This window comes from Asterias amurensis, chromosome 5 (assembly GCF_032118995.1).
Source record: "Asterias amurensis chromosome 5, ASM3211899v1".
NCBI lineage: Eukaryota > Metazoa > Echinodermata > Asteroidea > Forcipulatida > Asteriidae > Asterias > Asterias amurensis.
This window is the reverse complement of record NC_092652.1, coordinates 12,932,612-12,947,458: the sequence shown is the minus strand read 5'-3', so window position 1 is coordinate 12,947,458 and position 14,847 is coordinate 12,932,612. Positions and strand designations below refer to the sequence as shown.

Genomic DNA, 14,847 nt, shown 5'->3' with positions numbered 1-14,847 from the left:
CCATAGGGTGCCCTTAACCAAGAAGAATGCATTGGTGTTCTTGCCCTTGTGACTTTCTTTGTAGACTGTGAGACGTTGCCTGTGTACGCCAGGCAACAGCTCCGATTTTACAAGGCAGAGACTACTGCCAGTGCATTTCTAGGAGAGGTTGATGATTTCCTGGTTTACCTTGCCAGACATCTTGCCACTAGTACCTTCTGGAACTACCACTCAGCAATCGCTGCAGTCAATAAACAGGGTTCTCTGAACACAAAACTGTTCCTTCTAGACAGTCATGCGCAAAAGATGATAGCACCCAGAAAGCTAAAGTAACATTGTATCTAGTAAGTTTGTACTTTAGACAGTAGCTCTATTAACTGTGTTATATTATGAAGCTGTTGTATGACTCTAATATTTCTTCATTTTAGGTGAAAGCTTACCAGCGCATGCAACAAGAGTTGGAGGTTAAAAAACTTCTGCTAGAGGAAAATGCTAAAGTGAGGGAGGAAGAACAGAAGGCAGAAATGAAGAAAGAGGAACAAAGTGTGGACACGAAGAGTAACACCATTCCTGAGCTTTCAACTGAATCAGTAAATCCACCTACACCAGTAAAAGCTAAACTGACACCAGAAGATAAACCTAGTATGACATCAAAAACAGAGCCTCACCAGTCACAACCTTCAATGCTACAAACTAAACCATCTCACCGAGTGCTCAAACCAGTTGATCCAAAAGACCATTCAGTGCAGCAAGTACACACTAATTCAAGTGTCTTGCCTGCTTCGTCATCAGGCCATGTATCGGTTCCTTCAGGTTCAGTGCTTCCCCCAGGCTGGGAAAAGAAGTTACATCCGTCAACTAACAAGTATTACTACTTAGATCATAATACTGAAACTACTCACTGGAATCCACCTGCTGATGTTGGACCAGGTGGAGCAGCTTCTCTATCAAATCCTAATTTTACAACGCCAGTTACAACAACATCACCTTCACAAAGACCTGGAGATAGAGTAACAGGTATGGAAAATCATTTGCTGTATGTATTCCACTGATACAAGTTGTATTTGTTCATCGATGTTCTAACAAGATAATCAAAATAGGTTATGTTGGCATCTTTTCCAGAAAGTGAGGGAACCACGATTAATTACAAGGTATAAATAACACATGTACATTAATAAATACCTTGGACAGTTTCCAGACTCTGATTGCTCAAAACCCAATCACGTGGGAATGTATTAACGGATGATAAAGGAACATCTTTGGAAAATAGCGAATAAATGGCCCCTAAACCAGCATACATTGTGTACAACTAGTTTGCACTTTGCACTGTATCGCATGCTTATTCATCTTAGTTTCATTGCAACTTTGGGCACATGCATGTACGCGCTGAAAATGTATCAATTTTGATGTAACAGGTGCACATGTATAAACTCATACATGTATGTCCATTATGGTCTTGTTCACAGCGACATGCTACATGGACGCTGAGCTCGTAAGTGCGTTTTAACGCACATAGAACAGCTATCGTCCAATCATTTGCCTCCTTTGACCATTATTTTAAAGAGTCACTGGTCTCAAAGTATCAGTAATGTGATTTACGCATGAATTAAAATATGGCCCCTGAACGTGTCTGGAAGTATCACCGAGAGAAAAGTAAAAAAATTTGACAATTTTAGCACTTAATTCTTAAAAAAGGTATTTATTAATGGGATTAATAGTGTTTGGACCCGGTCTTCACTGCGTGGTAATGATCTTGGTTGGTGGCTGGCGCTGTTAATGGACCGACGATGTCTGTTAACAACACGAGCCACCAACCCGGTCATTACCCTGCAGTGAAGACCGGGTTCAAACACTGTTATTCCCTATTTAACCCACACCTGTGACGTCATGCTATTGTTGAATCGCTCCATTGTTTTGCACGAATGGCGCGATGGGTAAAACCATAGAGAACTATTCACCCATTATGCAAACGGGTGAAACTGTCCCCATTGCGCAAGTCATGCAAAATATAAGATTTATGGAATAAAGTAAATGACGCCATTGACGCCAACACCATTATTTTTTTAAACACAGGTTAGAGCTACGTAATTATAAATGATCGTAAAGACTTTACACAAGTGAACTGCTAAATGTTTAATTATGATTCAGCTGAGATATTAAAAAATGTTAGATAACTGCAACAGTCATTTAAATATGTCTTATAGTCAGATAAATCACTTTCATTTTAACCAATACCTTTTAAATATGCTTAATTTATCATGGTAAGTGAGTAAACTCCGTAAAAATTAAGTTTGCAAAGATGCTTCTTTGAATATCTTTATATAATGACAGGAACTTAACTGAAATTGTTGTCGAATCAAAGTTATATCTGAAATATCTGAAAATACTTGCTGGTATACGATAGGTTACTTTTGTAATTTTCACCTTCTGGGGTAGACCAAGCAAGTCGGCTACAACATCATCCGTATCGTGGTTACTTTCTGTCACTTGACAAAATTTACTTTGAGTCAGGAAAAAAACACTGTCGAAGGAACGAGCGTATTTCCTAAATGTCAGTCTTCGTCCATGCATAGAGAAAGGACTATGGTCCATGTACCATGTTTACGCACCACTGGGGGTGTCCACTGGAGTGAACAAGCTTACGTAATACATACAAACAATTGACTTAAAAATTAAACAATATCGCGCCATTCGTGCAAAATAATGGAGCGATTTTAACAGTAGTGACGTCTCAGGTGTGGGTTAAGTCGCATAATGCCCTCGGTGAACACGCCATTCGTGGGTACGAATGGCCCGAGGGCGAAGCCACGATTGTCGAGCACCTCGGGCATTATCCTATACGTAATAGACTGTGCACATTTTGCAAATCTGTGCAAATCAGGAGCAATGGTCTATTTACATTGCTTTAACAGCATACACAGGAAACAAAACCTTGCACTTCATACATGTGTAGGTCTCACCAATTGAGTGTGCATGAGACTTGCACATTTTATCTCTTGCAGTTAAAGTAAAAAAAAACCTTGTTATGAATTGAACTCTACTAAGTGCAGCTGATTCTGTTGATACCACTGCTTACCAGATTCAACTGTGTGCCAGAAGTGTAACAGCAAATCGTTGAAAAAAAAATGTATGTGCTATATTGTGCGTGATTGAAAAACATGTCTTGGAATTAAATTTAGCATTATTTTATTTTTTTGCTGTAGATTTTTTGCTTAGAACCCCTCCCCAGACCTTTTTTGCTTGAATGAAGTCTGTATAATACAGTAGAACCTTGGGACTTGTACTGTTTTGTTGCTTATTGTTGCAAGGTTCACCAGCAAGACAGTCTGCTCCTACTCAAACAAAAACTCGCCTCAAGTCAGATTCCTCATCAGGGACTCCAAAGTCAAGTTTGAAGAGGTCCTTTTCTTCTCCTAACATTGCTCAAATGGTTGTCAATGAGAATGAGGAATTGCCAGGATTAATGCCAGCTATAAATCGGAGTAACAAACCGGTCCAAAGGTAAGGACAACTGTTGATAGATTCATTTGCACACTTTTTAAAAAGTTGTTTAACATGACCAGCTCAAAAGATGATCTTTCTGAGAAAAAAAACCTGGTTAACCCGATTTGAATGAAACAATAATTAATATTATATAAACCGAGCTTACTTTCAAACTATGTATTAATTTTATGGGAGTTGGCCACCAATAAAAAATACATACAGCTATCACTTTAAAAATGTGAGACCTGCAGCAATTGCTGAACAACAACTGAGCATTTTTTCGGAATTCAGGAGACTTTTCCGTTCTGAAAAGTTTTGCTTATTAAGTACTACCTGGGCAGAAGGTAAACTACTACTTTCGCTTTAAATGGATAAAGGGGACTTCTCCCTATCTGCCCATCACACACTATCATGTGTACAGGAAACATTGAAATATGATGGAATCTGTTACGGATATCTGACTCATTATTCCATCACTCAAGGCCCAATGTGCTTAAGACAACATCTTGGCCATTTAGTCTCATCTCACGAGACATACCAATATTGTGACCTCACAGGCATTTTCAAACAACGGTCACAGCAGAAATAGCAAAGCGCACGAGCACAATCATTATATTGAATAAAGAGCTGACATGTACAAACATTGGAGTTTGTGTGGTGTATTTTATAGGTGGATATTTTGTTGAGTAATGTACATATCACACTATGGTGAAGTTTTACCGATTGGACATTCGATATTCGCCATTAAAATGTCAAAAATTACCAGTTGTTTAAAATTCAACTTTGTGCACAAAATTACAGGAGATGTACTTGGTAGTAAGAAGCACTTTTCACATGTCCTGAGACCCCATGGGATGGGCACCACGCCCTACACAGAGAATGATAGATTATGACCCACAGAATGCTACCATGGTCATCTTGACCTATTCTAATGAACTTTAACACAAAATAGCTCACTCGGCTAAAATCAAAGCATTGATGAAGCCATAAAGCTAGCAACAACACCAGAACCTGCTTCTCATCAGCCACCTGGGTCTATGTTTGGTCCTACAACTCAACCAGACAACAATCAATCTGCCCTAACCTTACCAGGTGAACTGCTAACTCCCCAATCTTGTCTCCTTTAGCTATCAGATATGAACGAGTCAACCTTTTTGTGAAAAACCATCTCAGACTCAGAACCATAACCGAAAAGACAACTTTCAACTCTGGTTCTAGTCCATAACCACTTCATTGGATCTTTATTATTATTGGCAACCTTCACATCATGCTATTTGTAAGGTTGTACTGCTATCAGACATCAGCATGACATACACATTCAGCTGCACAATCAACAGCCCAGAGATGTAGAAAAAGCTGTAACTTCATCCTCTTAAGAGGAACTTGGTCACAGCAACTGGTGTGTCTTAACATTATGTAGTTTGTACTTGCGTTAATAAGCCCATTTTCCCGGTTTTATCTGCAGTGTTTGGTGTGGTTTTTCATGCATGACCTCCGTTTGAACATATAATAAGTTCAAAGGGCTTCTGAAATTCAGTCTTTTTCGGCCTTATCTGAAAAGTAATGACAGAAATAATGTAGCTGTACATTGATATGAAGAGCATATATGTCGTTTTGTATGAAAAAAAATCGGTGCAACTCAAAATTTAAAAAGGGAAATTTGTATGTAAAAATGGCTTCAACAAGAAAGAAAACAAGTCACAAAAACACGGCAAACTTTCCCGCTATGAATGTCGGCAACAGTCCCCAATTACTATATATGGATAGATTATTTCTTTTTCTTCCTGGAAATGTTAAAAGTGAGACCGAGTCGTAGCTAGTCCAGTCAGGATACAGCGATTTCCACCGTTAATCCAAAACTCCCATTACGAAAAAAAATCAACTCATAGACAGCATGGTTTTCCTGCACGGTGATTGGCTGATGATGACATCATAGACTGATATGGCAGCATGCTGTTTTTTATGGGAATGGTTCCCCGACCACCAAGCCAGCAATAGTCAATAACAAAAGAGCCTGTCTACTATATTATGAGCTGAATGAGGGTCAGCTCATTCAGCTTTATGGTAGACGGGCTCTTTTGTTATTAACTAACGCTGGCTTAGTGGTCGGGAACCATTCCCACGAAAAACAGCATGCTGCCATATCAGTCGATGATGTCATTGTCAGCCTATCACCGAGCAGGAAAACCATGCTGTCTAATATTTTATTTTTTGGTAATGGGAGTTTTAAATTAACGGTGGAAATCACTGTATCCTGACTGGACTAGCTACGATCCGGTCTCGCTTTTAACATTTTCGGGAAGAATATGAAATAATCTATCCAAATAAACTAATTGTGGACTGTTGCTGACATTCATAATGGGAAAATTTGCCGTTTTTGTGACTTGTTTTCTTTCTTTGTAAAGCAATTTTTTAAGTACAATTTTCTCTTTTTTGAAATTTGAGTTGCACTGATTTATTTATACTTAACGACATATATGGTTTGAAGCAGACAATGATTTTTCTTTGTAGAACACCATCATCCTCAATGATACAGAAACCACAACAGAATAAACCCTTGTCAGTCACAAGAGCACGTAACCTCAATCCAGTCTATGGAAACAATGTAAGTTGGCTTTTTTATCACATGTCTTTCCAATACATTAATTTGCATTACATTTATCACAGATTGAGGTGTTTTCTTTCAAGTAAAATGCCAATTTTGTGCTGGCATATTTTTTTATATTGCCGTTGTGTAAGACTGCAAGTCTTGCGCGTAATGCAAACAAGAGAACAACTTTCGTTTTCTATGAAATCAAATCTTTACAAAAAAATACAAATTCTTGAAAAATGAAAATACAAATTGAAAGTTATTTTATATTTGGTTTGTGGTAACACCATGTGTGTATCTACTTGCCAGGTAGAGTTTGTTCTTTAGAGAACTGTCTTTCTTTATTCTACTACCATGGAGTAGATTTATCAGGTGTTCGGTAGACTTCTCGGTTCTTAAAAGAACTGTACTGCTTTGAACTACTACCTTGGTGGAAGGAATAGAAAATTGAGTGGGACTACTGCTAAAGCTTATAAATTATTGCAAATTAAAATTGAAAATGATTGTGAATTAAATTTAAATTTGTATACAAAACTAATAATGTTTTTGATATTACTTTGTTTTAAGAAACAAAGTTGGAAGTTGGGACTAGGATGCTTGTTTTCTAGAAACCCCCAAAACAAAGGTCAAGTCTTCGTAAGCTGTTAATTTATTAAAATGATTTTACTTTCACACACTTTTCCTTTTTCATCATTTCTAAAGCATCCGTTAAAGACACTGGACACTATTGGTAACTATCAAAGACCAGTGTTCTCACTTAGTGTATCTCAACATATGCATAAAATAACAAACCTGTGAAAATTTGAGCTCAATTGGTCGACGAAGTTGTGAGATAATAATGAAAGAAAAAAAACCTTGTCACACAAAGTCGTTTGCTTTCAGGTGCTTGATTTTGAGACCCCAAATTCTAAATCTGAGGTCTCAAAATCAAATTTGTGGAAAATTACTTCTTTCTCAAAAACTCCGTTTTATACGACATTTTATACGACATGTTCCAACCTCTCCCCATTTTTTGATACAAAGGTTTTGTGCTTTTAATTATTTTGAGTAATAACCAATAGTGTCCACTGCCTTTAAACAGCCAATAAAGGATGATCTCAAATAGATGTTACAGTTTTTTTAGCAGCTGCAGTCCATCCAGGAAACATAAAAAATATAACGAGTCTCTTACCTCACGTTAAAACACGGTAAAAATGGGTTTTCTCCAGAACGCTCCAAGCCAAATTTCTGAAAAACGTGGGGTCAAACAAACCCGCGCGACAAAGGAATCGTGACGTCAGTGGGGGCTATTTGGTGTGGAAATGCCAAATCTGGAGAATTGTGTTCAAAACCAACAGGGGAAATTTGTCACTGGCGTCCAGGGTCATTATAATAGATAAGCCGTTTTTGACTCTCGGCTGAAAAAGCCTCGCGGCCGGGTGCATTTTTGACTCAAGATATTTATTACTAAATGCAAATTTTGAGAGTAAAATGGTTATTAACCGGTATCTGCGATGTCTATTTGACCATAAAAAGGTAATAGTTGACATATTGAGATCATCCTTTATTGGCTCTTTAAACTAAACTATTTAAAGAAACAGAACGGTGCACACATAAAACTCAATTATGTTTGGGACCAACTTGGTCGTTTGAATACATGCAAGACTTTTGTAAATATTTTGTTCTTTACAATATCAAATACCCCCACCACCACCATAGTTTGTGATTTACATAAATGGGGCAATGCTGCACGAAACATTGCAAATGAATGTTTGTATTTTTGTTGCTATATTGAAATAGGGACGATCGCTGACTGGGTTACGCAATCTTGGTAATACATGCTTCATGAACTCTGTGGTGCAGTGCTTAAGCAATACAACTCCTTTGACTCACTACTTTATCACTGATAAGTACGTTATGGACATCAACAGGTAAGACTATGGAGGCTTTCATACGTACATTAAGATTAACATGATGTCAACATTGATGGAAACATGACTTTATGTCACTAAGAATTATTAGAAAGCTTTTCTTTGAAGACCTCTCCAATATTTCTTTTGTTTTAAAGCTACAACACATGTATGTTCAATTAATCAAGGGCGTTGATGTGTGGGGGATCGGGGCTGAGGTGGGGGACACAGCATATCAGATGGTCCCCCCCCTTACTTTTTTATTGAACTTTCATTAGAGAAATGCAACAAAATCTAAATTCTTGATTTAATATTTCATAAAAAATAAAATAAAAAATATAACAAAGTGTTTTCTTCATTTTCATTTTTTCCCCTGATGGAACATGCACCTATTTCCGTTTCTATAACACAGACAGTAGACCAGAAATGAGCGCCAAAACATGCTTACATATACAAGTTTATGCGTCGGTTATGTATGCACGGTACACAATCCCTTCACAAAGCGTGTGCACACGGCAAATGTGTTGCATTTTGTTACAATTCCACAAGGCACAAAATGAGGTAAAATTTATTTAAAAACAATAAATAGGAGCAGTTTGGGCCATGACAAGATTTGTCATAGACAAGGGAGACTATGTTCACTGGTGGTGAAATAAAAACAAACTGTATCTCGCCTCCTGGTCAATGGGGCGCAAATAATGTTAGATGCATTTTTTCAAGTCTTGCCTGCCAGTCCCCTACTTTTCAGTAGCAACCATTGCCCTTTCAGTTAAAAATAACCAACACACTGAAATCAAATTTTGTTTTTAATATTTACAGACAAAATCCCCTTGGTCGTGGGGGAAATGTAGCGGAGGAGTTTGCTATTGTGATTAAGGCAGTGTGGTCTGGTCAGTATCGATCAGTATCACCTCTTGATCTACGAGATACTGTTACAAAATATGTTCCTGAATTCCGTAAGCACATTGGACATCACCATGATTCTCAAGAATTCTTATTATTTCTGTTAGATGGTCTACATGAAGACCTTAACCAGGTATGGAAGAATTATTTTTTGACTCATCTCAGTTCTTTCCCTCAACTTGGCTGATTGAGCTATTATACAAATACAACATGTTTTGAGGGTCACTAGTCGATTTTAGCTCCCTGAGGTATTGGAAGTTGACAAACTAGCTCCCAAGGCGAAGCCGAGGGATCTGGTTTGTCAACTTCCAATACCGAGGGGAGCTCATCAACTAGTCACCTGAAATAAACCATGTTATATTTGTTTTACTATACTTCATACATATTCAGTACCGGAACATGCGTTTTGAGCAAGAGAAATGATGACTGTGAAACAAAATGCTCATGATAAGTTTGCATGTGTTTGATGTCTCTAAGAGAGCGCTGTTCGAGCATGTATACAAAACAGTGCCATGATCAAAAGCGCCCGGGGATGACGTCGCGCAATGGTAGTGCGCATGACAAGTAGAATAGTTCCCAGGGAATTATTACTTGTCATGCGCATTTACCACTTTGTGAATACTCACGTGTGCGCTGGGTAATAAGCAAAATTAACACCTGGCACGTGGTGATGAATGGACCAATGAGAATTTGACTCTCAGTCATGAATATGTATGAGGTATAGTTACACTTATTAAAGTCCTTTAAAGACGCTGGACAGCTTTGGTAATTGTTAAAGACCGGTCCTCTCACTTGGTGTATCTTAATGTATGCATAAAATAACAAACTTGACAAAATTTGAGCTCAATTGGTCGTCAAACTTGCGAGAGAATAATGGAAGAAAAAATGCCCTTGTCACACAAAGTTGTATGGTTTCAGACGCTTGATTTAGAGACCTCAAAATCAAATTCTGAGGTCTCGAAATCAAATTCAAATATTTAAGTGAGATATACAACTGTAACTTCTTTCTCGAAAACTATGTTACTTCAGAGGGAGCTGTTTCTCACAATGTTTTATACTATCAACATCTCTATATTGACCGCTAACAATCAAGTTTTTATGCTAACAATTATTTTGAGCAATTACCAATAGTATCCAGTGCCTTTAAATGATGATAATAATAATAATAATCAGAAATCGTTAAATTTGTTGAGCATTAATTTGTTTTACTTTAAATTCATGAATAATTTGATGCTTTTACATTACACGTATGTCCCTATTCTCACAGTCACTTAAAGATTGCTAATCTCATTAGCCAATGCAACCTTGGCTTGTTTATGACATAAATTGTCATAAAACTGGGATCTTGAGACATTGCTATGTATGTGTAGAAGTCAACAGACCATCTAAACGTGTTATCTTCACAGCTTCTGCCAAATCATTCCTGGTTGTGTTATGAATGTAGTTAAAGGTCACTCTTCAGACAAACGGTATATAGGATGATTGCATAGTTTCTGTTAATTAGTATATTGGGTTTTTGGTTTTTTGTTTACTTTTGACAAGGTACGGAAACGAGAATACATCAAGCAAGAGGATCTGGACAAGTATACTGATTCAAAGGCAGCAGAATTATCTTGGCAATACCATCACCTTCTCAACCAATCTATTATTGTGACCTTGTTCCAAGGCCAGTATAAATCTACACTTCGATGCTTGTCTTGTGGGCATAACTCAGTCAAGTTTGAAGCTTTTATGTATTTGTCATTGCCAATTCCCTCTAACAGCCGATGCTCATTGCAGGTAATGAACTAGGGGTTTTGTTTTTATAATTTGCTGTATTTTTTTAAACCATATTGCTTTTTCTGCGCATTATACATGTAATATTTTGTTGACTGTACAGCACTTTGAAACAATGTTAAAGCGCTTAAAAATACAATTAAGTTAAGCTTAGTTAAGTTAAGTTTGATGTGGCTGTTTTGTGAAAAATCAATGGTTTATTGAATAGAGAATGATTGACATTTGATGAGCTCTGTCATTTTGTTGCAGAGTTGTTCATGTCTCTATATCTTGCAAGTTGTTTTGAATTAAAGGATTTGGGTACCTTTTTTTTAATCACAAAACATAATGTCCACAGATTTACATTAAACTTAGTCAGTATGAAGATAATGATGGTAGAAAGCTTCCATAAAAATATTACTCGCTAGTTTAATGTAAATCTGTGGACATTGTGTAAAAAGTACCCAGACCCTTTTATGTATAATATTTTAACTTTACCTCATGGTATATATCTTCTTTGCAATTACTCATATTGTATCCACCTTGCATAGGCTAACATCGTTGGCGTCAAACAATGGACAAATGCAAACTGCCATATATGACTCTGAGTTATTTGACCTCTTTGAGGGTGCTGTTTATGTTTTGTCAGAAACATTCCATTCCGTATCTCTCTGTTTTTTTTCTGTAGCAATGCCTTAAGAAGTTTTCAACTGAAGAGAAGCTTACAGGTGACAATGCTACCTTTTGTTCTCAATGCAAGACAAACAGGGAATCTTCTAAGACAATTCTCATCTGGAAATTGCCTCGTATCCTTCTTATCCATCTTAAAAGGTATGTGTCTTTAAATCTACAAGCTTTTTCTGTCTGTTTGTTGCTTTTTGAAGTGCTTGTCACAATTGTATGCATTGGTTCCATTTTAGAGCCAAAGCCTGCAATTATTTGGGTGTGATTTGAAATAAATGTACCTGTTTATACTGTTCAAAAGCAATTCCTTTGACAAAATTCATTGCTAATAAAATCTTAAGTCTTCATAATGTGAAATCCAATTGGTTAGAGCTTCTAGTTCTTGCGTAGATCCTAAGAACAAACTAAGCAATGGGGCTTGTAATCATCACTGCAGCAAGCCATGATTTATTGAATAGGCATGGATAATGATGATTAGACCTGAATTTATTAATGATTAACCATAGCGTGGACATTGAACAAAGCTTTCACATTCATCTAGATGTTTTTTTATATTAATTCTCATACTAATAGCTTAAGCATTTTGTACAGTTGCCCTTTGGACATTTTTAGTCTTGTCTAAACCATCTACATTTGAACCATGCACTAAACTATGAAGAATAGAAATTTAAAAAAACATGAAATCATTTAATGGATGTGTACAAATGACAAAATGTATTTAATAATAATTTTTTTTTGTGATCCCTTTTTTTTCCCCCCTTTTTTTTCAAAATTGAGTTTTAAGAAAAGATAGATTAAACGTTATAAAAAATACCATAGATAGATGATTATCTTAATATTTTTAAGCTAGCCACAATTATTGTTCATAGTGATGCTTTAAACCCCCTTTGATTGAGTGCAACACTGACAACCCACTGTTTTCTTAACAACCCATTATGTCTGCTCCTAGACAAGTCTCATATCTATAGGAAAAGCCTTGACAGTCTATACAGTTACTTCACTTCCAGACCAGTCACTTCTCCTCGTTTGTCCACGGCTGTGTCTTAGCTTTTGGTAAAATTGTCCAAATATTAAATGTAACTTTCAGGAAAGTCCAAAATGAACTTTGTTGACAGGTTCTACTATGAAGGGATGTGGCGTCAGAAGTTGCAGACTATGGTCGACTTCCCACTGCGTGATATGGACATGTCACCTTACACAATTGGCCCTAAACCAAGTAACTCCTACAACCTGTATGCTGTTTCTAACCACATTGGCACCCTGGATGGCGGACATTGTAAGTATTATCTCTTTATAAATAGCCGAATCGTGTCTGTGTGTGTGTGTGTGTGTATGTTATTGGATCTCCTCACTGGATACCACATCAAACCTCGCCAAATTTACACGGAAGAAAGACGCTAACTTCCTCTTGACACTCATCTATTTTTGAACAAAATCCGTTGAGAATTGACAGATTTATGAGAAAAAAAACCACAGCATTTTGTGGGGTTTTGCGCGCCGTTTTCACTGTTGCTATGGGCAGCGCGCGCGTACAATGCAAGCAAAGAACTGTTTCTATGGGCCGCGTGCGCGTACAGTACAGTGGGGGCGCCCATAGCCTCATTTTGGGTAAGAATTATGACGTCATGCATAAATATTAAGAGAGAGGCGTATGGGGCAGGATCATGAAGAACAGAGGCAGGCTTTAAAGCACGTGGGACGGGGAGAGGTGAGGGGCATGGGGACGGAAGAACAGCACTTTTTATTAAATTGTTTCTATGGGACGCGACGAGATCATGGAGAACGGAGTTAGACATTAGAGCACGTAGGACGGGGAGAGGGAAGGGGCAGGGGGACGGGGGAACGGCACCTATCACGCAGCTCCATTTTTTCAGGACACATGCGTCCGTCCTCAAGCAAATTATGACAAACTGAATAAAACATGCCTTAAAGTTAAAAGTTTACACAGCGACATCTAAAAGTTTAAAAGCGACATCTACATCTCTTTTGTTACCCCCCCCCCCCCAACAAACGATTTTCTTTGTATATCGGACAGAGAGAGAGGCGTACGGGACGGGATCATGGCGAACGGAGGCAGGCACTTGGGATGGGGAGAGGGAAGGGGCAGGGGAACGGGGGAGCGGCACCTTGTATTTAACTGTTGCTATGGGACGGGATCATGGACAACGGAGGCAGGCTTTAGAGCACGTCGGATGGGGAGAGGGAAGGGGCAGGGGGACAGGGGAACGGCACCTTTTGTTTAATTGTTGCTATTGGACGCAACGGGATCATAGAGAATGGAGGCAGGCTTTAGGTTAGACTTGACTCAAGTCCCAATCCCGTGCCATCCCCAGAAAACTACTGTTTTGTGATGCTCTGCATTCCCAAACCTGTTCCGCATGCGGGACAGGGACTTGACGATGTCGCAGTCGCCTGATATGTAAATATATTCACTCATGAATATGTAACATTGTTACGTAATACGTTTTGACCAATCAAACGCACCCAAAAAGAAGACTAGTTCATTTGTCACTTGTGGGTTAAGTACTTAGTTGATGATTGAAATACATTTTTTTAATAACCAATTAATTATGAAACAGAAAGCACTAAATGTTCATTTGAATTTAAGTAATACGTTGTAACATACATTGGGGTCGGTTTTGTTTGCAAAATTTGAATTTTGGGAAGTGCAATAAAACGACTTATGACACCGACACCCTCTTGCCTGCTAATGAGTTTACCCGCCTCACGTGCGTGCCGCGTATAGACGCGTGCATTTACAACGTCTTCTACTGTGATGTCACAGAGTATAATGAATATTTTACCGGCAGGGCAGCGCTTCCACGCTCCCATTGGTTTTGTACATCTCCCCATTTGGGGAGATTTTCCAATAACAACGTGCAGAGCAAGAAACGACTTCGTCAAGTCCCATTCTCGGGACCACATTTTGACGGCGAGCGCGCACTGTACTGTATGCTACGGGGTTTTTTCATAGTAAGTTGAGGTAATAGCTTAGGGACCTTTCACACGAGAATGGGACTTGAATCAAGTCTAGCTTTAGGTAGGAGCACTTAGGGCGGGGAGAGGGAAGATACAGGTGGACGGGGGAAGGGCACCTATATCACGCAGCTTCATTTTTTCAGGACACATGCACCCTTCCTCCAGCAAATGATGACAAACTGAATAAAACACGCCTTAAATAAAAAGTTTAAAAGCGACATCTACATCTCTTTTGTTATCCCCCCCCCTCCACAAACACACAACTACCATTGTAGTTCAGACAAACTGAGCAAAACATGTCTTAAACATTTTACACATTTGGACATTCAGTGCACATGACAAATAATGTTTAAGCTTTGGTTACCGTTACTTTAACAACCAGCCGAAGTTTATTCACTGTCTTCACGTGGTCATTGTGTAACGCATCATCCCCCACCCCCTTGCACTATGATCAGATCATCAACAGTGCACATTGTTATACGTAGCAGGTATTCAATAGAACCTTCCCATGAAATATGTAAATTGCACATAGCGCGTGCGCACTTACGTTTTGTTTGGCAAAATGAGGGAACGATTGCGCTGGTT

At 38.3% G+C, this 14,847-nt stretch overlaps 1 protein-coding gene across 3 annotated transcripts in view; it reads left to right on the top strand.

Moving 5' to 3' along the window:
• LOC139937725 (ubiquitin carboxyl-terminal hydrolase 8-like) overlaps positions 1-14,847 on the top strand; it is a 110,749-nt gene that overhangs the window by 81,626 nt on the left and 14,276 nt on the right. For all 3 annotated transcript variants that reach the window (XM_071933015.1, XM_071933014.1, XM_071933012.1), the window contains exons 10-17: positions 408-996; positions 3,288-3,480; positions 5,974-6,067; positions 7,832-7,962; positions 8,761-8,977; positions 10,387-10,623; positions 11,288-11,430; positions 12,399-12,559. In XM_071933015.1, coding sequence (XP_071789116.1) covers positions 408-996; positions 3,288-3,480; positions 5,974-6,067; positions 7,832-7,962; positions 8,761-8,977; positions 10,387-10,623; positions 11,288-11,430; positions 12,399-12,559 — 1,765 coding nt within the window. The remainder of the gene's footprint in view (positions 1-407; positions 997-3,287; positions 3,481-5,973; positions 6,068-7,831; positions 7,963-8,760; positions 8,978-10,386; positions 10,624-11,287; positions 11,431-12,398; positions 12,560-14,847) is intronic.